At 47.9% G+C, this 23,754-nt stretch overlaps 1 protein-coding gene across 3 annotated transcripts in view; it reads left to right on the top strand.

Moving 5' to 3' along the window:
• The window catches only part of PASK (PAS domain containing serine/threonine kinase), a 55,017-nt gene extending 31,374 nt beyond the window's left edge, over positions 1-23,643 (top strand). For all 3 annotated transcript variants that reach the window (XM_055109310.1, XM_008965618.4, XM_003813055.6), the window contains exons 13-18: positions 14,468-14,593; positions 14,704-14,838; positions 17,412-17,611; positions 21,451-21,584; positions 22,248-22,394; positions 23,024-23,643. In XM_055109310.1, the coding sequence (XP_054965285.1) occupies positions 14,468-14,593; positions 14,704-14,838; positions 17,412-17,611; positions 21,451-21,584; positions 22,248-22,394; positions 23,024-23,181 (900 nt within the window). In that variant the 3' untranslated portion in view covers positions 23,182-23,643. The remainder of the gene's footprint in view (positions 1-14,467; positions 14,594-14,703; positions 14,839-17,411; positions 17,612-21,450; positions 21,585-22,247; positions 22,395-23,023) is intronic.
• Positions 23,644-23,754: the final 111 nt, after the last annotated feature.

The raw sequence follows: 23,754 nt of genomic DNA, 5'->3' as shown, positions 1-23,754 counted from the left end.
TCTCCCTCCTTCCTTCCTTCCTTCCTTCCCTCCCTCTCTCCCTCCTTCCTTCCTTCCTTCCCTCCCTCTCTCCCTCCTTCCTTCCTTCCTTCCCTCCCTCTCTCCCTCCTTCCTTCCTTCCTTCCTTCCCTCCTTCCTTCCTTCCTTCCCTCCCTCTCTCCCTCCTTCTTTCCTTCCTTCCTTCCTTCCTTCCCTCCCTTCCCTCCCTCTCTCCCTCCTTCCTTCCTTCCTTCCTTCCTTCCCTACTTCCCTCCCTCTCTCCCTCCTTCCTTCCTTCCTTCCCTCCCTCCCTCTCTCCTTCCTTCCTTCCCTCCCTCCCTCTCCCCCTCCTTCCTTCCTTCCTTCCCTCCCTCCCTCCTTCCTTCCTTCCCTCTCTCCCTCTCCCCCTCCTTCCTTCCTTCCTTCCCTCCTTCCTTCCTTCCTTCCCTCCCTCTCTCCCTCCTTCCTTCCTTCCCTCCTTCCTTCCTTCCTTCCTTCCTTCCCTCCCTCCCTCCCTCCCTCTCTCCTTCCTTCCTTCCTTCCCTCCCTCTCTCCCTCCTTCCTTCCTTCCTTCCCTCCTTCCTTCCTTCCTTCCTTCCTTCCCTCCCTCCCTCCCTCTCTCCTTCCTTCCTTCCTTCCCTCCCTCTCCCCCTCCTTCCTTCCTTCCCTCCCTCCCTCCTTCCTTCCTTCCCTCCCTCTCCCCCTCCTTCCTTCCTGCCTTCCCTCCTTCCTTCCTTCCTTCCCTCCCTCTCTCCCTCCTTCCTTCCTTCCTTCCTTCCCTCCTTCCCTCCCTCTCTCCCTCCTTCCTTCCTTCCTTCCTTCCCTCCCTCCCTCCCTCCCTCTCTCCTTCCTTCCTTCCCTCCCTCCCTCCTTCCTTCCCTCCCTCCCTCCTTCCTTCCTTCCCTCCCTCCTTCCTTCCCTCCTTCCTTTTTTTTTTTTTTTTTTTTTTTTATGTCAGAGTTATGAGGCTGGCCAAGTGGCAGTTGGATGGTGTGTCAATACCCGGAAGATAATGTTCCCGTGGCTGTCCTAATTCTTGTTTCACTCTCTTTTTTTTGCTACACTTGCCAAATAATTGTCTGTTTTACTCATCAAGTATTTTTTTGTTTTCTTTTAATTTCTTATACTTTCTATGAGTTAATTTTGCTATTTTTCTTTAATTTTTTTTTTTTTTGAGACGGAGCCTCGCTCTGTCGCCCAGGCTGGGGTGCAGTAGCGAGATCTCAGCTCACTGCGAGCTCCGCCTCCCGGGTTAATTAGCCTCCCGGCTAATTTTTTGTGTTTTTAGTAGAGATGGGTTTCACTGTGTTAGCCAGGATGGTCTCAATCTCCTGACCTCGTGATCCGCCCGCTTCTGCCTCCCAAAGTGCTGGGATTACAGGCGTGAGCCACCGCGCCTGGCCTGATTTTTGGTATTTTTAGTAGAGACAGGTTTTCACTGTGTTAGCCAGGATGGTCTCAATCTCCTGACCTCATGATCTGCCCTCCCTGGCCTCCCAAAGTGCTGGGATTACAGGCGTGAGCCACTGCACCTGGCCTAATTTTGCTAGTTTTCTAGATTATCGTATTGAATGTGTATTTTCAATGCTGTTAATAATAACAGTGTTTACAGTATTAAGCTTTCAGAATACACTTTGGTGTATGCACTGTGGCCATATCCTAGTGGTTTTACTCTACAGTGCTTTTGTTGTCATGTGTTTCTAAACAGTTAGAATTTTTTTTTTTTTTTTTTTTTTTTTTAGACAGGATCTCACTCTTTCATCCAGGCTGAAGTGCCGTGGTATGATCTCAGCTCACTGCAACCTCCGCTGCCTGGGCTCAAGTGATCCTTCCACCTCAGCTTCCTGAGTAGCTGGGACTACAGGCATGCACCATCACATCTGGCTAATTTTTTTGTACTTTCTTTTTTTGGGGGGTAGAGACAGAGTTTTGCCATGTTATTCAGGCTGGTCTCAAACTCCTGGGCTTAAGCGATCTATCTGCCTTGGCCTCTCAAAGTTCTGGGATTACAGGTGTGAGCCACCATGCCCAGCCAACAGTGTGATTTTTAAGTTTCTATTTTCATTTGTAATTTATCTGAGCAGGTCTTCTCTTTCTTGGTTTGCATCAGGAATCCGATGGACTCTAGGGGTTTCTTTAAACCTTTATACCTTAAGGCAGAAGAAAGAAGCCCCAGCATCTTTCTCTTGCTGTAAAAAGAAACCACATGAGTAGTTTTTGCCTTTTAAAAAACAGATGTCAATTTAAATGTTATTATAAGGCCAGCAAATTATTGAGTAAAGGAACCAATCAGAAAATAGACTCTTAAGGGTTGTTATGGTTCACAGAACAGAGTGCAGTTCCCGTGTCTTAAGAATCTCCTTTGTACCAAGAACACTCCCAGGCCTGGTTACCTGGTGACAGAGAACAGAGATGGGCATACATCCCCTGCTGTCACTGTGCTGGGCAGGATGGGAGAAGCCAGAGTGTTGGGAGGTTGATCCTGTACAGTTTATTAGAACTAGCTTTATGGGTGGGATGCAGTGGCTCACTCTTGTAATCCTAGCACTTCAGGAGGCCCAGGCCAGAGGATTGCTTGACCCAGCCTGGGAAACATAGTAAGACCTCGTCTCTACAAAAAGTTAAAAAATTAGGCTGATGCAGAAGAATCACTTCAGCCCAGGAGTTCGAGGCTGCAGTGAGCCAAGATCATGCTACGCACTTCAGCCTGGGCAACAGAGCAAGACCCTGTCTCCAAGAAAACAGCCAAAAACAACAACAAAAAACTAGCTTTATGGTGAATAAAAATGGCTTTCTTTTTTCTTCCCAGCTGTAGAGGAAAAGAGAATTTTAAAAAATCTTTTTGAGTTTTTTCCCCAGCGTTTAGGATGACCTGCTATTTCAGGGTTAACATTAGTATCCCAGTAGTTATCATTAAGAGAAAGAGAGCAGGCCTGAAACATATACAGCTTATGACATGGGGGAGAAAATGGCAGAAGAGCACTTGAATATGTGGAATATGAGACACCTATTGTTTTCCAGCTGTATGCCCTGAGAGTTATTTAGGCAAATACTTAAATGCAGGATGCACAAATCATGAGTGTACGTTGTTAGGGACTTTCAACAACTGGACACACACACCACCAGCACCCAGATCAAAATGCACAGTTTCCCCAGCATCTCAGGAGCCCTTCTGGGCACAGACCCCAGGGTACCCACTCTCTTGTCTTTTAACATAATCAGGCTTGCCTATTTCTGGACATTCTATTTCTATAATGCGCTAATGATGTGAGCTCTAATGATGTTGAATATCTTTTTGTGTGCTTGTTCGCTATCTGCATATTTTCTTTGATGAAATCTTTTCAAACCTTTGCTAGCTTTTAAAAATTGGGTTTTTGAGGCCAGGTGTGGTGGTTCACGCCTGTAATCCCAGCACTTTGGGAGGCCGAGGTGGGAGGATCATGAGCTCAGGAGTTCGAGACCAGCCTGGCCAACATAGTGAAACCCTGTCTCTACTAAAGATACAAAAAATTAGCTGGGCGTGGTGGTGCACACCTGTAATCCCAGCTACTCAGGAGGCAGAGGCAGTAGAATCACTTGAACCTGGGAGGTGGGGGTTGCAGTAAGTCGAGATTGTGCCATTGCACTCCAGCCTGGGCGCCATTGCACTCCAGCCTGGGCAACAGGATGAGACTTTGTCTCAAAAAAAAAAAAAAAAAAAAATGGGGTTTTTAAACAATATTGAATTTTAAGAGTTCTTTATAATTTCTAGTTACCATTCCTTTATCTGATAAGGGAATTTCACCCAGTCTGTGGCTTGTCTTTTCGTTTTCTTAGCAATGCCTTTTGGAGAGCAGAGGTTTTTAATTTCGATGAAGTCCAGTTTATCAATTTTTCTCTTATGGATAATGCTTTTGGTATCCTATATAACCCGAGGTCACAAAGGTTTTCTGTTTCCTTCTACAAGTTTTATAGCCCTCGGTTGTACACTGAGGTCTGTGAGGCAGTGGGAGTTGATTTGGTGTGTGGTGCAGGCCATGGCTGAGGCTTACCTTATACACGTGGATTTCCACTAGTTTGGCACCAGTTGTGGAAAAGAATCCTCTCTCCATTAGATGATCTTGGTAGCCTTGGCAGAAATCGATTGACCGTATACGTGGGGTCTGTTCAGTCCACCGGTCTACGTGTCGACGCGCTTGCCAATGACTGCGGCTTCATAGTGAATCTTGAAACTTGTCTGTTTTCAAGTCCGCTTTGAATATCCTAGGTCCTTTGCTTGTTCATGTAAATTTTAGAATCAGCTTGTGGATTTAATTAATTAATTAGTTCTGGGGAGGACAGGGCCTTGCCCTGTCACCCAGGCTGGAGTGCAGTGGCGCGATCATGGCTCACTGCAACCTCCACCACCTGGGCTCAAGCGATCCTCCCTTCTCCAGCCTCCCAAGTAGCTGGCACCACAGGTGTACACCACCACGCCCAGCTAATTTCTTAATTTTTGTAGAGACGAGGTCTTGCTGTGTTGCTCAGGCTGGTCTTGAACTCCTGGCCTCAAATGATCCTTTCACCTTTGTCTTTCAAAGTGATGGGATTACAGGTGTCAACCATGGTTGATTTTATTAATAATGCCTGCTGGGATTTTATTTGGATTTGTATTGTCCATAGAGCTACTTGGGGAGAAGTCACACATTGATTGAGTCTTCCGCGGCATTTACTTAGGTCTTGTTTGAATTCTGTCATCAATGTGCTGCAGTTTTCAGCACATGAATCCAACATATTTTGTTAGGTTTATCCCTAAGTATGTCATGTTTTGGATGCTGTTGGAAGTGGTACTGATTTTTAATTTTAATTTCCAGTTCACCATTGCGAGTATATAAAAATACGATCTATTTTTCTGTGTTGACTTTGTGTCCTGCAAACTTGCCAAACTTTTTTGGTAGATTCTTTGGGATTTTCTATATAGACAGTTGTATCATTTATCACCTCCTTTCTAATCTCTATGCCATTGATTGATTGGTTGATTGATTGATTGCCTTATTGCACTGGCCAAGACTTCCAGTAAAATATGAGCTAGGAGTGGTGAGAATGGACAACCTAGCTTTGTTCCCAATCTTAGAAAGAAAGCCTTTAGCCTTTCACTGTTAATGATGAGGTTAACAGTGGGTTTTCTGTAGATGCCTTTTATCAGCTGAGGAAGCTCTCTTCCATTCCTTGTTTGCTGAGAGTATTTATTAGGAATGGATGTTGGCTTTTGTCAGATGCCTTTTTCTGTATCTGTTGAGATGATGCATTTTTTATTTATGTGGACATGATACATTATCATGATTGAGTTATGAATGTTGACTCAACCTTGCATTCTTGGGATTGCTCGTAACGTGTTACTGCCCTTTTTATATATTGTGTCTTCAGTTTGCTAATATCTTGTTAAGCATTTTTGCATCTACATTTATGAGGAATATTGGTGTGTAGTTTTCTAGTAATGTCTTTGTCTAATTTTAGTATAAGCATAATGCTGGCCTCATAAAAATGAGTTTGGGGCCAGGAGTGGTGGCTCATGCCTGTAATCCCAATACTTTGGGAGGCTGAAGTGGGAGAATCGCTTGAGCCCTGGAGTTCAAGACTAGCCTGTGCAATGGAGTGAGACCTCATCTCTACAAAATAATTTAAAAGTCAGCTGGGTGTGGTGGTGCATGCTTGTAGTCCCAGCTACTTGAGAGGCTGAGGAAGGGAGATCGCTTGAGTCCGAGAGAGGTCAAGGCTGCAGTGAGCTGTGATCACACTACTGCACTCCAGCCTGGGCAACACAGCAAGACCCTGTCTTAAAAAAAGATTTGGAAGTAGTCCTTCCTCTTCTGTTTTGTGAAGAGTTTGTATATTTTTTCCTTAAATATTTTGTAGAAATTGGCTGGTAAAATCCTCTGGGACTGGAGTGTTCTTTGAGGGAAGAATTTTAACTGCAAATTAAACTTTTAAAATATAAATGGGATTATTTATGTTTTCTATTTCTTCTGAAGCTTTGGTGGGTTGGATCTTTCAAGAAATTTGTCCATTTCATCTAAGTTATAAAATTTATTGGCAAATAGTCTCTTAAAAACTTTTAATGTCTGTAGGGGCTATAATTTTATCACCATTTTCATTCTTGGTAGTGGTAATTTGTGTCTTTTTTTTTTTAACTGATCAGTCTGGTTAGAGGCTTATCAATTTTATTAATCTTTTCAAATAACCTGCTTTGGGTTTCATTAATTTTTCTTATTTATAATCTATTTTCAATCTTGTGACTTTTATTATAAAAAATTTTTTTCATTATTTTTTCTTACTTTGGATTTAATTTTATTTTCTTCTTCTATTTTCCTAAGGTGGTATCTTAGATCATTTATTTGAGCTATGCTTTTTTCTAATATAATCATTTAATGTTTTAATTTTTCTCCAACCCCAGCTTTATCTGTGTATCACAGATTTTCATATGTTGTGCTTTCACATTCATTCATTTACAAATATGTTGTTACTTTGTGTTATTTAGAAGTGTGTTGTTTAATTGCCAATTATTTGGTGATTGTTCAGATATCTTTTTGTTTTTAATTTCTTTATAGAGAACATACTTTGTATAATGTCAGTTTCTTTAAATTTGTTGATGCTTGTATTATGTTTTGAAGTCTCTACCTATACTTGTGGATTTGCTTGTTTCCCTTTGTAATCCTCCCAGATTTTACTTCATATATTTGGAAGCTCTGTTGTTATAGGAATACCCGTTTAGTATCATAGCATCTTCTTGATGAACTAATTCCTAATTTGATATGCCTTGTTCTGAAGTCTACTTTGATATTAGTATGACTACTCCAGCTTTCATTTGATTTGTGTTCACATAGTAAACTTTTCTCATTCTTTTACTTTTAGTCATTTATGTCTATATTTAAAATGGTCTTCTGTAGGCAGCATACACTTGGATCTTGCTTTTGAAATTCAGTCTGAAAGTCTCTAATTGAGGTGTTTAGACCGTTGATGTTTAATGAAATTACTGATATGGCTGGATTTAAATCTATAATCTAAATCTAGATGTTTTCTATTGTTTCTGGATATTTCTGTGCTTTGTTATTTTCCCCTCTATTTTTCCTACTTTCTGTTGACTATATTTTATTATGTCATGTTTTTGTTTCTTGTTAGTTTTTAATATTTCATCATGATTTTTGGCATCGGTATTGAGATATAGTTCACATACCATATAATTCACCCATTTACAGTGAACAGTTCAGTAGATTTTAGTACATACAGAATTGTGCAACCATCACCACAAACGAAGAACATTTCATGACCTCAGAAAGAAACCTCATACCCATCAGTAGTCAGTCGCATAACCCCCGTCCTGCTCGAATTTCCTCCATCCCATCCTGGGCAACCACAAATCTACTTTCTGTCTCAATAGATTTGCCTATTCTGGACACTTCATATAAATGGAATCATGCACAGCATGCTCTTTTGTCACTGGATTCTTTCATCTAACATAATGTTTTCAAGGTTCATCCATATTGCAGCATGTATAAGTACTTCATTCTTTTTTATGACCGAGTAATATTCCATTATATGAACAGACACCATATTTTGTTTATCCGTTTATCAGCTGATGGACATTTGTGTTGTTTCCATTTTTTGGCCATTAGGAATAATGCTTCTATGAACAATTGTATATAAGATTTGTGTGAACATATGTTTTCAGTTCTAGGCATATACCTAGTAGTGCACTTCATGGGTCATGTCGTAACTCTGTGTCTAATGTTTTGAGGAACTGCTGAACAGTTTTCTAAAAAGGTTATACTGTTTTTACATTCCCATCAGCAGTGTACAAGGGTTCCTGGTCTACATATCCTTGCCAACACTTATTATTGTCTTTTCATTTCTAGCCATTCTAGGGGGTGTGAAGGGGTAGCTCACTGTGGTTATGATTTGCATTTCCCTGATGACTAATGATGTCAAGTGTCTTTTCATGATCTTATTGGCTGTTTGTAAATCTTCTTTAGAGAAATGTCTGTTCTGATCCTTTGCCCATTTTTTTTTTCTTTTGAGACAGAGTCTTGCTCTGTCGCCCAGGCTGGAGTGCAGTGGCACAATCTTGGCTCACTGCAACCTCCACCTCCCAGGTTCAAGCGATTCTCCTGCCTTAGCCTCCTGAGTAGCTGGGATCACAGGTGCACACCACCAGGCCCAGCTGATTTTTGTATTTTTAGTAGAGATGGGGTTGCACCATGTTGGCCAGGCTGGTCTCGAACTCCTGACCTCAGGTTATCTACCCGCCTTAGCCTCCCAAAGTGCTGGGATTACAGGTGTGAGCCACTGTGCCTGGCCCTGCCCCTTTGCCTACTTTTAAATTGGGTTGTCTTTTTATTATTAAATTGTATGAGTTCTGTATTTTAGATACAATTTCTTGATCAGATATATGATTTGCAAATATTTTCTCCATTAAATGTGCTGTCTTTTCACTTTCTTGATGTTTCATTTGAAGCACATTTTTATTTTATTAATTTTATTATTTATTTTCTCACATTGATTGTACTTTATGGATGGTTTATAGGAGGTAAGGACTTTCTGCTTAAAATATTTAAAATTTACATGTGTACACAAACATACACATGTTCCCCCACCCGTGGGGAAGGACAAGATGACTCTGAATAGAGGATGGAGGAGGAGGAGAGGGTGTAGACAGAGGGCCCTTGACTCCTACAGGGGCAGCAGGATAAGGAACAGAGTGGGGCAGAAGGTGGGTTATTAAGAAGCATCTTGCAGGCTGGGCGTGGTGGCTCACGCTTATAATCCCAGCACTTTGGGAGGCCAAGGCGGGTGGATCACGAGGTCAGGAGATCGAGACCATCCTGGCTAACACGGTGAAACCCTGTCTCTACTAAAAATACAAAAAAATTAGCCGGGCGTGGTGGTGGGTACCTGTAGTCCCAGCTACTCAGGAGGCTGAGGCAGGAGAACGGCATGAACTCGGGAGGCGGAGCTTGCAGTGAGCCGAGATGGCGCCACTGCACTCCAGCCTGGGCGACAGAGCAAGACTCTGTCTCCAAAAAAAAAAAAAAAAAAAAGAAGCATCTTGCTTACTGACATGAAGCCACGTGCCCAGGAGAGCGTGGATGAGGCCCTTGGAGGGTGGGCACATGATGCCCAACTAGCCAGCCAAGGCCAACGTCCCAGGGGTAGGGCGGAAGTGGGGTGGCGTGCACAGGGCACCCAGCCCAGGCCTCTGCTGTCCCCACCTCCCTCCCCACCCTCCGAGAGAAAAGACAGTTTGGGCCTCAGCCATGGACCGACGCCGTTACTGGCAGCGTCTCCTTAAACTACAGAGATACAATGTGTATCAACAGGGTGATCGCTTCTGACCCACTCAGGCACACAGCTAGAGGTGCTGCATGGGCCAGAACCAGTCCTACGGTATCTTTGGTTTGTGGGCTTCCCCCCCGACTTGAATCCTCCCTCTGTCCAGCCTCTGGGGTGGGCCTCGGCTGGGAACAGGCTGCTTGATGGCGCAAGGCCCAGCCTGACAGCCCTTGGAGGCTGGGGGTGCTGCCCTTGCCAGCCACGGGCAGCTTACTCACTGGGGTGCTGGGACTTGTATGAGAAGATCTCGGCAGCCAGCTGCTGCGGGTCCAGGAGCTGCAGGAAGCGCCCCATCATGGCCTCCACCAGGTGCGGGGAAACACACCACACAGCTTGGTGTACACGCTGGCCTGCTCCTTGGCCAGGCTGTCTGCCCTGTGCCATGGGCCCCTGCCAGCCCCTGGGCTTTGCACTGGGGGCCCCTGAAGGACTGGGAAGCAGAAACATTTTAAATGGATGACGTTCAGTTGGTCTCTTTTACCGTTTGTCACTTGTGTTTTGGTGTTATATCTAGGAAGACTCTGCCAAGCCCAAGGTCGTAAAGATTTACTCCCATATTTTCTCTAAGAGTCTTATGGTTTTAGATTTTACATGTAAGTCTTTGATCTATTTTTGAGGTTAATTTTTGTGTGTGGTGTGAGACTGGGATTGGACTTCACCCTTTCGTATGTGGATATATCTAGTTGTACTAGCACTGCTTGTTGAAGACTGTCGTCTCCCCATTGAGTGGTTTTTGGCACCCTTGTCAAAAATCAGTTGACCATAGATGCATGGATTTGTTTCTGGACTCTGAATTCTATTCCATTGATCTATAGTCTGTCTTTCTATCTTAAGTGTGTCCTTAAGCCAGTACCACACTGTCTTGATTACTGTAGCTCTGTAGTAAGTTATGAAACTGGAAAATGCTAGTCCTTCAACTTTGTGTTTTTTTTTTTCAAGCTTGTTTTGGCTATTTTGAGATTGTTTTGGCCATTTTTCATTTTCTTAAGGATTTTAGGATGAGCTTGTCAGTTTTGCAAAAAAGCCAGCTGAGATTCTCATAGGAATCACATTGAATCTATAGCTCACTTTGGAGAGTATTGTCATCTTAACAATATTTAGTCTCCTGATCTGTGAACGTGGAAAGTTTTCTATTCATTTAGATCTTTAATTTCTTTCAATAGTGTTTTGTAATTTCAGTGTACAAGTCTTGTTGTTCTTTTGTTAAGTCTCCATTATTTTTATGTCCAGTTTCTTCTTTTTTCCAGGTTTATTTTTCATTTGCTAGAATATATTCATTGCCAGTTTTTCCAGGAAGGATTCATGGGTACTATACATTCAGTCCTTGTATGTATTAAAGTGTGTTTATTTTTCTCTCATATTTTAGTGGTGATATGCCTTTCTCCTCTCAGAACTTTTTAGACCTGTATCTGTTGTAATCTAGCATTATTTTGAAGTGAATTTTGCTGACAGCAAAACCTGATTTATTTTTCTTTCTAGATTTAAAATCTTTGTCTTTCAAAGTTTTCACCAGGATGTCTTTAGGGGTTTATGTTTGTGTGTGTTTTCTTTATTCTTGCTTGATACTTGGTAAGACTTTGATCTGAATATTTAAAGCTTCCATTCTTTGGTTCCGTTAATTCTTTCCTTCTCCCTCCTCCTGACACTCATTTTAGGTGTGCATGGGCCCCCCTGGAGGAGCCTGCCCTCTTGTCTCCTTGGCCCTGCAGGTGGACAGGCCGCAGGCCTCTTCACCTAGAGTGTCAGGGCTCCCGCCCTCCCGGAGGCTTCTGGAGCTCTGCCACATCTCAGCAGGCCCTTCTTTTGCTCCTCAGGACCACAGCCTGCTTCCCCTCGTCTTCTTGCTTTCCCTCAGTCTCACCTCTGGCCTTTTGGGCCATAGTGACCCTCCCGTCAAAGGGTCTTCAGAATTTGTCTCCTTTCACCTCTCACAGGCTGGCACCCAAGCTGCCCCCTTCTCTCCTGATGACTGTGAGAGGCCTGGATGTTGCCCAGGCTCCGATGGTTCTTCCTGCTCCCGCCCTAGCCCCGATGCCCTCCCGATGCCCACTTACGTTGCCTGCCCAGCCCCCCGCCTCCCTCACACCTCCTCACAGCTCAGGTGCGCTCTGCCGCAGTCCTGTGCTCCCGCTGCCCTCTGCCTGGAGGGCCTTCCCCGAGGCGCTCAGAAGCTGCCTTCCCGGGACTCGCTCCCTATCCCATGCACCTCGCAGGGGCTGCACCCCCGCGGCACTTCCTGCCCCATCTTTTTTTCCTTCTTGGCACTCATCGTTCCCTGGTGCGTGATCTCGGCATCTCTTCCTGACACCTGAACAGGCCCATCCTGTGGTCGGCACCCGCTGGGTTGCCCGTCGCTACTTCAGCTGCGTGCCGACACCCACGTAGCAGCAGGCGTTGTGTTGGGCGACCAGATTTTCAGCGACTTGCAGTGTTCTTTCTTTTGTGAATGGTATCTTTTTCTGTTACACTTTGACTATCAATGACTGTGGTAGCACTGTTTTTCTTATATTTACCTTATGTCTGTCAGTCTTGCTAAACTCTGATTAATCTCAATGTTGAAAACATATCTAAGAGTGATAGCTTTTCTTTGTATTTTCTAGTTTTCTGGCTTCTTCGTTCATTCTCTTGGCCAGGGCTTCCAGTGCTTGATCGAGAAGTCGGGGTGACGTGGATGTTCCCCGGGGCACATGCCCTGAGGCCTCTGGGGCCCTCTCTCCAGCCCAGGTTATGGCTTCCTCAGCTCCACCTGGATTCTCCATCTCACGCATCTGTCCACCTTACAGAATGGGCAGTAATGACGCTGCATTTCTGGTCAGCTGCTGACCCCCTTCTCCGCTTCCTTGTGCTGCAGGCGTTTATCACTTTGTTTCTTCTTTCCGTGGGACTTAGGGGAGGTAAATGCAGGGGATGCATCTGCTGCATGGACCGATGGTGGCCCTGGTGTAATGGGATGCCTGAGGACCGGGTGGCCCCTGGTGTAATGGGATGCCTGAGGACCGGGTGGCCCCTGGTGTAATGGGATGCTTGAGGACCGGGTGGCCCCTGGTGTAATGGGATGCCTGAGGACCGGGTGGCCCCTGGTGTAATGGGATGCTTGAGGACCGGGTGGCCCTGGTGTAATGGGATGCTTGAGGACTGGGTGGCCCCTGGCGTAACGGGATGCTTGAGGACTGGGTGGCCCTTGTGTAATGGGATGCTTGAGGACTGATGGTGGCCCTGGTGTAATGGGATGCTTGAGGACTGATGGTGGCCCTGGTGTAATGGGATGCTTGGGGACCGGGTGGCCCTGGTGTAATGGGATGCTTGAGGACCGGGTGGCCCTGGTGTAATGGGATGCTTGAGGACCGGGTGGCCCTGGTGTAATGGGATGCTTGGGGACTGGGTGGCCCTGGTGTAATGGGATGCTTGAGGACCGGGTGGCCCTGGTGTAATGGGATGCTTGAGGACTGATGGTGGCCCTGGTGTAATGGGATGCTTGGGGACCGGGTGGCCCTGGTGTAATGGGATGCTTGAGGACCGGGTGGCCCTGGTGTAATGGGATGCTTGAGGACTGATGGTGGCCCTGGTGTAATGGGATGCTTGGGGACCGGGTGGCCCTGGTGTAATGGGATGCTTGGGGACCGGGTGGCCCTGGTGTAATGGGATGCTTGAGGACCGGGTGGCCCTGGTGTAATGGGATGCTTGAGGACCGGGTGGCCCTGGTGTAATGGGATGCTTGAGGACTGGGTGTCCCTGGTGTAATGGGATGCTTGAGGACTGGGTGTCCCTGGTGTAATGGGATGCTTGAGGACTGATGGTGGCCCTGGTGTAATGGGATGCTTGGGGACCGGGTGGCCCTGGTGTAATGGGATGCTTGAGGACCGGGTGGCCCTGGTGTAATGGGATGCTTGAGGACTGATGGTGGCCCTGGTGTAATGGGATGCTTGAGGACCGGGTGGCCCTGGTGTAATGGGATGCTTGAGGACCGGGTGGCCCTGGTGTAATGGGATGCTTGAGGACCGGGTGGCCCTGGTGTAATGGGATGCTTGGGGACCGGGTGGCCCTGGTGTAATGGGATGCTTGGGGACCGGGTGGCCCTGGTGTAATGGGATGCTTGAGGACCGGGTGGCCCCTGGTGTGACGGGATGCTTGAGGACCGGGTGGCCCCTGGCGTAATGGGATGCTTGGGGACCAGGTGGCCCCGGCGTAGTGGGATGCTTGAGGACCAGGTGGCCCCAGCGTAATGGGATGCTTGAGGACTGATGGTGGCCCTGGTGTAATGGGATGCTTGAGGACCGGGTGGCCCTGGTGTAATGGGATGCTTGAGGACTGATGGTGGCCCTGGTGTAATGGGATGCTTGAGGACTGATGGTGGCCCTGGTGTAATGGGATGCTTGGGGACCGGGTGGCCCTGGTGTAATGGGATGCTTGAGGACCGGGTGGCCCTGGTGTAATGGGATGCTTGGGGACCGGGTGGCCCTGGTGTAATGGGATGCTTGAGGACCGGGTGGCCCTGGTGTAATGGGATGCTTGAGGACCGGGTGGCCCTGGTGTAATGGGATGCTTGGGGACCGGGTGGCCCTGGTGTAATGGGATGCTTGGGGACCGGGTGGCCCTGGTGTAATGGGATGCTTGAGGACCGGGTGGCCCTGGTGTAATGGGATGCTTGGGGACCGGGTGGCCCTGGTGTAATGGGATGCTTGGGGACCGGGTGGCCCTGGTGTAATGGGATGCTTGGGGACCGGGTGGCCCTGGTGTAATGGGATGCTTGGGGACCGGGTGGCCCTGGTGTAATGGGATGCTTGAGGACCGGGTGGCCCCTGGTGTGATGGGATGCTTGAGGACTGGGTGGCCCCTGGCGTAACGGGATGCTTGGGGACCTGGTGGCCCCGGCGTAATGGGATGCTTGAGGACCAGGTGGCCCCAGCGTAATGGGATGCTTGAGGACTGATGGTGGCCCCTGTTGTAATGGGATGCTTGAGGACCGGTGGTGGCCCCTGGCGTAACGGGATGCTTGGGGACCTGGTGGCCCCGGCGTAATGGGATGCTTGAGGACTGGGTGGCCCTGGTGTAATGGGATGCTTGAGGACCGGGTGGCCCTGGTGTAATGGGATGCTTGAGGACTGGCTCCAGCTATTTCCACTACTCTCTGTCTTCCTCACAGGTGGTGGTGAAGTTTATTAAGAAGGAGAAGGTCTTGGAGGATTGTTGGATTGAGGATCCCAAACTTGGGAAAGTTACTTTAGAGATCGCAATTCTATCCAGGGTGGAGCACGCCAATATCATCAAGGTGATGGTTTCCTCTTCAGAGATACCCTAACTTGGCTCATGTCAAATATCTTCAATTTGTTGACTTGAAGATGTTTTGGCAGAGTTGGACTTGGCTTTGTCTCTTCCTAGGTATTGGATGTATTTGAAAACCAAGGGTTCTTCCAGCTCGTGATGGAGAAGCACGGCTCCGGCCTAGACCTCTTCGCTTTCATTGACCGCCACCCCAGGCTGGATGAGCCCCTGGCGAGCTACATCTTCCGACAAGTGAGAGCAGGCCAGAGCCGTGTTGGTGTGAACGCAGGCCTGGGTGCCTGGGTCCGGTGGCTGCAAAGATCAGTGATCCATACTCGGTTCTCTCTCTGAGCTGGATCTAGCCTTCTGTGTGGGGATTTCATGGAGTAGGATATATATTTTGAGAAGAAAATTCTATGATTGAAGTAGAGAAAGTGAGGTTGGGAAGGAAGGATGAGGCCAGATACAGTCCTGGAATGACTGAGAAAGTATGTTTAATGGTTAAGGTTTATTTACATACATAAAATATGCACAACAATCATAAAAATTAACCAGTAAGGGTTAGGATGCAGCCAGAGAGTGTCTCAAAGGCATGTGTGCGGCACAGCGGCCTGCAGGCTGTAAGTGCTCACTGAATGGTGTCTGTTCAGTTAATCAACCAGCAAAATTGAGATCCTGACATTCTCACTTTTCAGTAAGTATTTGTCTTGATCTGTTTCGTGTCTAATGACATATTGAACTTCGGCCATTATTTTATTGGAATGGGAGAGTGATGATCCAAATAGGAAGGCACCCTAGCAGAGGGACAGGGGGAAGAAACGGTAACTCGTGTTGGGTTTTAAGGAGAGGGTGGTGGTTCCATCCTGTACTGCTCCCAGCTCCCCTGAAAGAACTGGAGAAATACCAGCAAAGGGCTGTGTAGACAACTCACATTTGCTCTTGGATTGTTTGCTGGGGACAACTCGATTTCTAATGACAGCTTCCGTGAATCAACATTTCTTCCTTAAAGCTACACACACTCGGGTTGTTGGGTTTCCGAAGTTTAGTTTCTCAGGCTCCTACTTGTAAGTTTCAGATATTATGGTTCTGCCAAAAAAGGGTCACCTCTCTCCCTCTTCCGTGTTGGAAGGTGACGCCCTCCCTTTAGTTTGTGGCCAACACTTGTTTCTGAAACTTTTTACAGCAAACGGAGTATCTGTATGAGGTTATGTTGAGGGTCACTTGTTAAAAGCTGCTGCCTGACAGCTGTTAATTCTGGGGCTAGTGAGACACATAATTATGGTGTTTATACTCTAAAATTTTTGCCAAAAGAATCTCTACCCCTTTTGTAAATATATAGACATAAATGTTATTCTATGTAAATACAGATTCACAATTTTATAAAGTATATGATCGCACATCAATGTATGTAGGAATCATGCCGGTTCTCAGGGCATTGCCTGTCAGCTCCAGATTCATCAGGACCTGCTCAGCAGCGGGGTCGGGGAGCTGGGCCTGGGAACAGCCCTGGCTTGGTTCAGGCCGCTCCAGGGCAGCATGGCCAGTCCAGGGCACAGAAGCATCTGCAGGAAGAGCAGCTTTCTTCAAGTCGCTCTTTAGCCCTTTGTGGTTAATCTCTCAGTACTAGTTAATAAATCTTAATGAAACTTTCCATGTTCAAGTTCATGTGTGGTTTCTGTCTCCTGATTGGATCCTGACTGATTTGTATATATCTACATATATATGTAAGTATGTATGTATGCATGCTTGTATATGTGTATTTATGTGTGTACCTATGTACAAGTATATGTTATGTGTATAGGTATGCACATGTGTGTATGCAGGTGTGTATATATGTGCACATGTATGTATCTAAATGTGTATGTATATATAAATATGCAGGTATGTATATGTTTGTATATATGTGTATAAATATGCGTATATTTATTAAATGTAAGTTAATCGGGCTTAGCTAACCTGTGATTATTGCTTCTGATTTGAAAGATACTCATTTGTAAATATAAATTTGTCTCAAAAGATCAACATGATACATCCATGAAATCACTAAGTTGATTGGCATAATGGGTGTCCAAATTATGACAGTCAGACGTTTAATTCATCCTAGTTGAGCTAAACTGAAAGGCCGATGTTGCTGGCCTCCGTTATTGGAGAGGCAGAGTGGGCAGGCAGTGGAGCACTGCAGCTGCACCTCCGTGGGAACGAAGCCCGTTTCCAGTGTAACTGCTTTAAGTCTGCATCATTGAGTAGCCACACATTTGGGGAAAGGATGGCTGATACGTCATGCTGCTCTCTGAGATGCCACTGAGGCTGTGCTCCCAGCTCTGCCCCAAATTGCTGCCTGAACTCTGGGCAAGTCACTTTCCCTCCCCGTGAGCTGAGGTTATCGACTTGGTGCTTTCTCTCGGGCACTTCCCACTTAACACCAAACCTGCATCCACTCACTTGCCCACCATGAGTGTCTTTGAGCTGTGGCTTTGTGGCCTGTTTTTCCTCCTGAAATAGGCATGGTGTGCGTTGGTGGGGGCGAGTGTCTGCTGGGAAGCTTTTCTCAGCAGCAAACAGAACTCACGAGTCTCATATTGATGTTGCCACCTTGCCGGCTAACGTGGCCATCCCCAGTGAACACGCCTCCTGAAGGGCTTTGTTTCCTGTTTGCTTCCAATCATATCTTCAGCATTGAAAAATCTTTCCTGTCCTCAGTTCATTTTGAGTCGGAGGTTTATTTTTTCTTTGTGTTTTTTTTTTTTTTTGTTCCAGTTTATTTTAAATGCATATTTTAGTTGAATTGCTTTTTTAAAAAGCCCCCTCTGGCCTCCTGATTCCAGCTAGTGTCAGCAGTGGGATACCTGCGCTTGAAGGACATCATCCACCGTGACATCAAGGATGAGAACATCGTGATCGCCGAGGACTTCACAATCAAGCTGATAGACTTTGGCTCGGCCGCCTACTTGGAAAGGGGAAAATTATTTTATACTTTCTGTGGGACCATCGAGTACTGTGCACCGGAAGTTCTCATGGGGAATCCGTACGTATGCGGCTGCGGTGCGGCCCGTCTTCGTGTCCTCTGTCAGGACCCTGAGGGTGGCTCGATTTTGGGTGGGAAGATGGCTTCCTTTGTGCCTCTTTGTGATGAGTGTTGAGTGGTCAGGGTGATATGCTGAAAAGTAAGTGGGCAGGCAGGCAAGGTCATATTGGGCAAAGGCACTGGGCGATGGATATAGGAGTTAATAATTTTATTTTCTCAGCTTTTATTTGTTTGGAGTTTCATATAATAATAAAAAGCCAAGAAAAATATTGAAGAGTCCCCCAAAATGGCACTCTTCAAATAAGTGAAGAGGATTCTTTTTAGTTAGGTTTATTTATTTTGATGACAGGAATAATATCTATTTCAATAAAATACCGCGGGGCTGACCATACAAGAAATCAAGCACTAGAGAAAGTCCCGAGGCAGAGGATTCGTGCTGAAGGTGGAGTCCTTGGCTGGAGGGGCTGTCGCTGACCAGCCAGACTCCATGTCACTGGAGTGGGCCAGCTGAGCCTCTGCTCTGCTGTGGGGAGAAGCGGCATCCTTGGGTGTGTGGCTGAGTTTGCATCTCTGCAGTCTGGGGAGCCTGTGAGTTGGGGGCCGGCCTGGGCAGGGCCTCCTCTCGGGGGACTTGAGAGAGGAAAGCAAAACGGAAAGGAAGATTGTTGTTCATTTGTAGGGCCTGAGTGGAGACTGTCTGCTGACGTGCCCGATCACTGTCTCATCTGCCTGTAAACCAAATGTGTCTATGTGTATGAAATAGACTTTATTAAGTCAGAAACAGATAACAGGTGTTTTCCACTAACACCTACATGTATTTTAGAGAGGTGTGGTTGGAATGCATCTCTAGGTGAGTTCATGGTTAGAGAGTCGGATGATCACAGCACTGCTTGGACCCTCCTGGCCCCCTGCTGCAGCGCTCTGCTTCACCGCCCATATCTGCTCCATGTGGTTCTCTAGGAGGGAAGCTGATGCTGCCCCCACAGGAGAGGCACACGGGGTCCCTCACAGACCTGCTGCACCTGACCTGGCGGCCTGAGGCCAGGGCATTTGCTCGCAGTCACGCGCGAGCTCCATGCTGTGCCTTGGGCTCTCGGGAGGGCCTCAGCATCGGGGAGAGGAGTGGCTGGGCCCTGGACCCTGGTGTCTGCTTAGGCCATATTTCATTAGGAGGTGCAGGTTCCAGGCTGCGCACCCTGAGTCCTCAGAGCCCAGCAGCCTCAGCCTGCGCCAGCCTCTCCATGCCAGGCAGTGTTGAGCTCTTCTGGGCCTGGATGCCCTGTGTGCAGAGTATGGAGGAAGTGAAAATGGGCTCTTCCCCGCTAGAACCTCCATGCATCTTCAGAGCCACCAAACAGCGTGAAATATTGAAGGGGGTTGGTCTAAGAAGGGCCGTGGAGTTTCCCTTCAGATCTAGTTTGGTTGCCCTAGAGCCTGGTGGGCGCTGGTGGGCTCTGCCTGCCCTGCGGTGGTTGTCGTGCCCTCCGTGCTGGAGGGAACTGCCTGTCCCCTGTCCACTGACCCATGATGCCTGCTGCATGGCTTGTCACCCCTTCCTGTACCCAGGCCGTGAAGCTTGGGGAGGGTGCAGGGGAGATCCAACCTGGGCGAGAGCTCAGTGCTGCTTGGCCACCTTGGCCCTGCCTCCCAGAGCTGTGGCTCCCACCCTCTCCCTGAGCGCCTGCCCTGCCAGGGCTCTGCCCTGCCTCCTGGCCTCTCCTTTCTGGCTGTGAGCGGTGTGCTGCTCCTGGGCCTGCGGGGCTGCAGGCCTCCTCTCAGGAGCTCCTTCCTCCCTCCTGCATCCTCTCCCCATCTACCTGGATGAAAGGGTTTCTGAGTTCTTATTCTCAATCCCATCCTCAGGGCCCTGGCTTCTGTCTTGTCATCTTCATCTCCATCTACTCCAGGGTCGGCAGACTGTGGCCTTAGGTCCCTATTCCCCTTCCTCAGGCCCTGGCAGCTGCCGTTCTGCTTTCTTCTCTATGAATCTGACTACTCTAGGGACCTCCTATACATGGAATCGTACAGCATTTGCCTTTTGGTGACTGGCTTATTTCACTTCGCATAAAGTCCTCAAGGTCCATCCATGTTGTGGCCTGTGCCAGCATCTTCCTTTTCAAGGCTGAATTTGATTGCGTTTTCTGGATATGCTGTACTTATTCATCTGTCAGTGGACATTTGTGTTGCTTCTACCTTTTGCTTCCATCTTTATGTTGTTCGTGATGCTGCTACAAACGTGTGTGCAAACATCCCCTGCCTCTTGTTTCTATAAATAAAGTTTTATTGGAATGGAGCTGTGCTCATTTGCTTATGTGTCGTCTGTAGCTGCCTTTGTCCTACATGACAGAGTTGAGTTGCAGTGGGGACCATGTGGCCCAAAACCTGAAATATTTACTATTTGACCCTTCACAGGAAAAGTTTGCCAACCTCTGTTCTGTTCTATTGGATATTTCTCTTCAGCTTCTAAACGTCTTGAAATCTCTCTAAAAAACAGAAACAACACAAAAACAAAAACTGCTGAAGCTGATTTTCTTGCTCTAGCCCCTACAGCTCTCATCCGTCCCCTCAGCTTCCCTGCGGTCTGTGCTAGCCACCCCACCACCCTGCTGACTCAGCCTGGGGGCCCGACTTTCACCCACGCTGCTGCTCTGGCCTCTGTGATCTGTCCTCTTGAGCCCTCCCCTCCCCTCCCTCCCAGCCCCTCTTCTCCGAGTCCAGCCTGGGGCTCTGTCCGTGCCACTCTTCTCACTGCTGTGGTTTCTCTTGGCTCCCTTGTCTTAATTCTGGTTCTGAGAACAGGCTGCTGCTTCCCAGACCTCTTCTGGGGACAGACCCCCAGCTGCGGACCTGGAGACGCATGGCCTTGGCCAGTGCAGGGGCAGGGCTGTGGGTGCGGGTGACCTGGCTCTGGTGCGTGCTTGGTAGCAACTTCACCTCACCAAGCCTTGCTCTTCTGTGCAAAATGAAAGTCATTTATCTTGCTAGGTTGTTGTGAGGATTTGGGTTAAGCCATGTAAAATGCTGGTACAGCGTTGGCATCTCTAGGTACCCAATAGATGGTAGCGTGGATGAGGATGTTTGCGGCGACAGGAAATAAATGGTAGCGTGGATGAGGATGTTTACAGGGACAGGAAATAAATGGTAGCGTGGATGAGGATGTTTACGGTGACAGGAAATAAATGGTAGCGTGGATGAGGATGTTTACGGTGACAGGAAGTAACAGTAGTCCTTTGGGTGTCTTCTCCCTGAAGCTTGCTCCTCCATTTGGCCCACTGTGTGAACACCCACCTTCACCACGTCCTTCTTGTTTGCTTTCATCCTTCGGTGTTTTTCCCTGTTCAGTCTTGTCCTGCAGCACCCTTCACATCGTCACCACAGCCATCTTCCTAAAGGGCATGTGTGTCCATGGTCACACCAAGCCCGTTCACACCAAGATCGTGAACGTGCCCGATCATGTCTGAAGGGCACGTGACCCTGTTCTGAAGTGGCCTGCAGCTCCCGTGGCCCTCAGCAAAGCCAATGGACGTGTACTCTGCTTCCTCCAGGAAGCCCTCCCCCTCTGGTGGACACGTCTTGTGGTTGGTGTCCACAAGGAAGTTCCTGATTAGCCTCGGAGCTGCCCGATGGCCTCTCCACTCCTGGCACATGGCCTGCTGGCTGGCCTGGGGCAGAAGTGCGTGGAAATGGAGGGCGTGTTTGAGGGGTGGAGTGACCCTCCTCTTGGGAAACCACTGCCTGGCCTGTGTGCTGGTCGGGAAGGGCCATGGTGCTTCCCATGGGCGGGCTTGGCAAGCCTGCGCTGAGCGCCGTGGCGTCCTGATGCCTCCTCCTCCTCACAGCTACAGAGGGCCGGAGCTGGAGATGTGGTCTCTGGGAGTCACTCTGTACACGCTGGTCTTTGAGGAGAACCCCTTCTGTGAGCTGGAGGAGACCGTGGAGGCTGCCATACACCCGCCATACCTGGTGTCCAAAGGTGAGCGTGAGCTGCAAGTGGTAGACAGTCGACACTGTCCTTAGAGACCAGCCACTTTTTTTCCCATTTCCTCATTCCTCAGTGTATCTCTGTCCATATCAAGTCTCATTTGTTTCTTTTCTATTCATCAAATAATTTGCATATGACTTTAAAACATCTTGATAATTTAGTTTTTGTTAATGTTCCTCTTTGGATCTTAGAGGCCCTCTTGTGAGAAACACACTTGCAGTCAGGACAGGGAGGCTCCAAGTGGCCCTGTTGACTTGGTGCCTACATGGTTAAAGGAACTGGGGCCCGAATCCAGATGCAAGGCTGGGGGCTTCTCTCAGCTTGTGCTGGCATCCCCTCACCTGTCATGTTAACCCTGCGTTATTCACAGCTCTGCATTGCCAGAGCCCCTGAGAACAGAGCAGTTAGGAACCTCTGCACCACCTGGATTTTGGTTGAGTGAGATGGCATCTTGAACTCCAAGCTTTCATTTCAGAGGCAATGAATGTTTCCTGCAGCTTCTGTCCAAGCACAGCTGGGCCCTGCACTAGAGGTTCCTGGGCCGCCACCTGCCCAGTCAGAGGCTCTGCGGGGGGTGGTGAGCACCCAGGAATCTGAGATGTGCTCCACTTCATCCCAATCTGGACCTACCATCTGTGTTCTTTGTGTCCCCAGAACTCATGAGCCTTGTGTCTGGGCTGCTGCAGCCAGTCCCTGAGAAGCGCACCACCTTGGAGAAGCTGGTGACAGACCCGTGGGTAACACAGCCTGTGAATCTTGCTGACTATACATGGGAAGAGGTGTGTCGAGTAAACAAGCCAGGTGAGGCTTCTCAGCATCCCTCCACCCCACGTGACTTCACTTGGAATAACGAGGTCCCCAGGCTGCCTTCCTAGGTCAAAAGGAGGAAAAGGAGGCTCTCTCCTCCATGCTGTCTTGGACACAAATGTCAGGGCCTGTAGCTGACCTGTCACCTGTGAGAGGGGGTTTGATTCTGTCCCGAGGCCTCTGGACACCACTGGGGTTCAGGGTGTGGCTTTGGACCTTGGAGGGTGGGCAGGTGTCATGGGAGTTCCTGGCAGAAGGGGTCGGAACCCTCAGAGATGGTGTGAGGACTGCAGCTGGTGATGGTCTGACTGGGCCGAAGGGGAGGATGAGGCCACACATGCTGAGAGTGATTCTCTAGCAGCCAGCGGGGCCCAGGGCTCTTCAGACAAGGCTCTGGCCACAGAGCCAAAACCACTGCTCAGAGCATTTGGACCAAGCTGAGGTTGATGGCCCTGGGCTTAGATCCCCACCTTGGCAGGATCTGTACTTCCGGGACATTGCCAGTTGGATTTCTGAGGGCCTCACCTTAGGCTTTTGTTCTAGGACTTCTTCAAGTGAGAAGCAAAGTATTTTAGAACCTTAAGTTGTTAGCACGTGATACAGTTACCTTCTTGTTTCTTCAGAAAGCGGAGTTCTGTCCACTGCGAGCCTGGAGATGGGGAACAGGAGCCTGAGTGATGTGGCCCAGGCTCAGGAGCTTTGTGGGGGCCCCGTTCCAGGCGAGGCTCCTAATGGCCAAGGCTGTTTGCATCCCGGGGATCCCCGTCTGCTGACCAGCTAAACACCAATTTCTTCCTGCTTTTCTCCACTTGGTTTGGAAAATCACACAGTTTTCAGGCTCCATCTGTTTGGAGAAAATACATTCTGAAGCATCCCCAATTCACCTTCTAAAAACTCATGTGCAGGTTTGATAAACACCAGAACAGAAGACAGTGATGCTGTATTATTTTAGGTTTATTACATAGATTTGGAATTCACTTTTTTCATGACCTAGAAAAAAACATTCCAGTGTTCAACTGTTTTATATTACTAAAGGGCTTTTAATTTGTGAACTTCTGAAGGCATGAGTGTTTTCTCTTTCTACTTTTGTATATGTGCATGTTTTGTTTCCTCTGACTTGGTATATGCTCATCTGAGTGACAGATATGTGAAATTTGTAGAACTGGTTAGTCAAATGGCCAGACTATTAATTTATTTCCTCAAATGCTTTTCAAATTAAAGCACCTTTGTTAGTAAACAGTTATCCTGACTTGGATGTTGTGAACTGTTCCCGTGTGCTAAGTGTGAGAAATACCTGGTTTCCTCATTTTTCCATGTGTGCACCCCACTTGCCACAGTTGGAGAGAAGTCTAGC

This window comes from Pan paniscus, chromosome 13 (assembly GCF_029289425.2).
Source record: "Pan paniscus chromosome 13, NHGRI_mPanPan1-v2.0_pri, whole genome shotgun sequence".
Classification (NCBI taxonomy): domain Eukaryota; kingdom Metazoa; phylum Chordata; class Mammalia; order Primates; family Hominidae; genus Pan; species Pan paniscus.
This window is presented reverse-complemented; position numbering and strand designations above follow the sequence as displayed.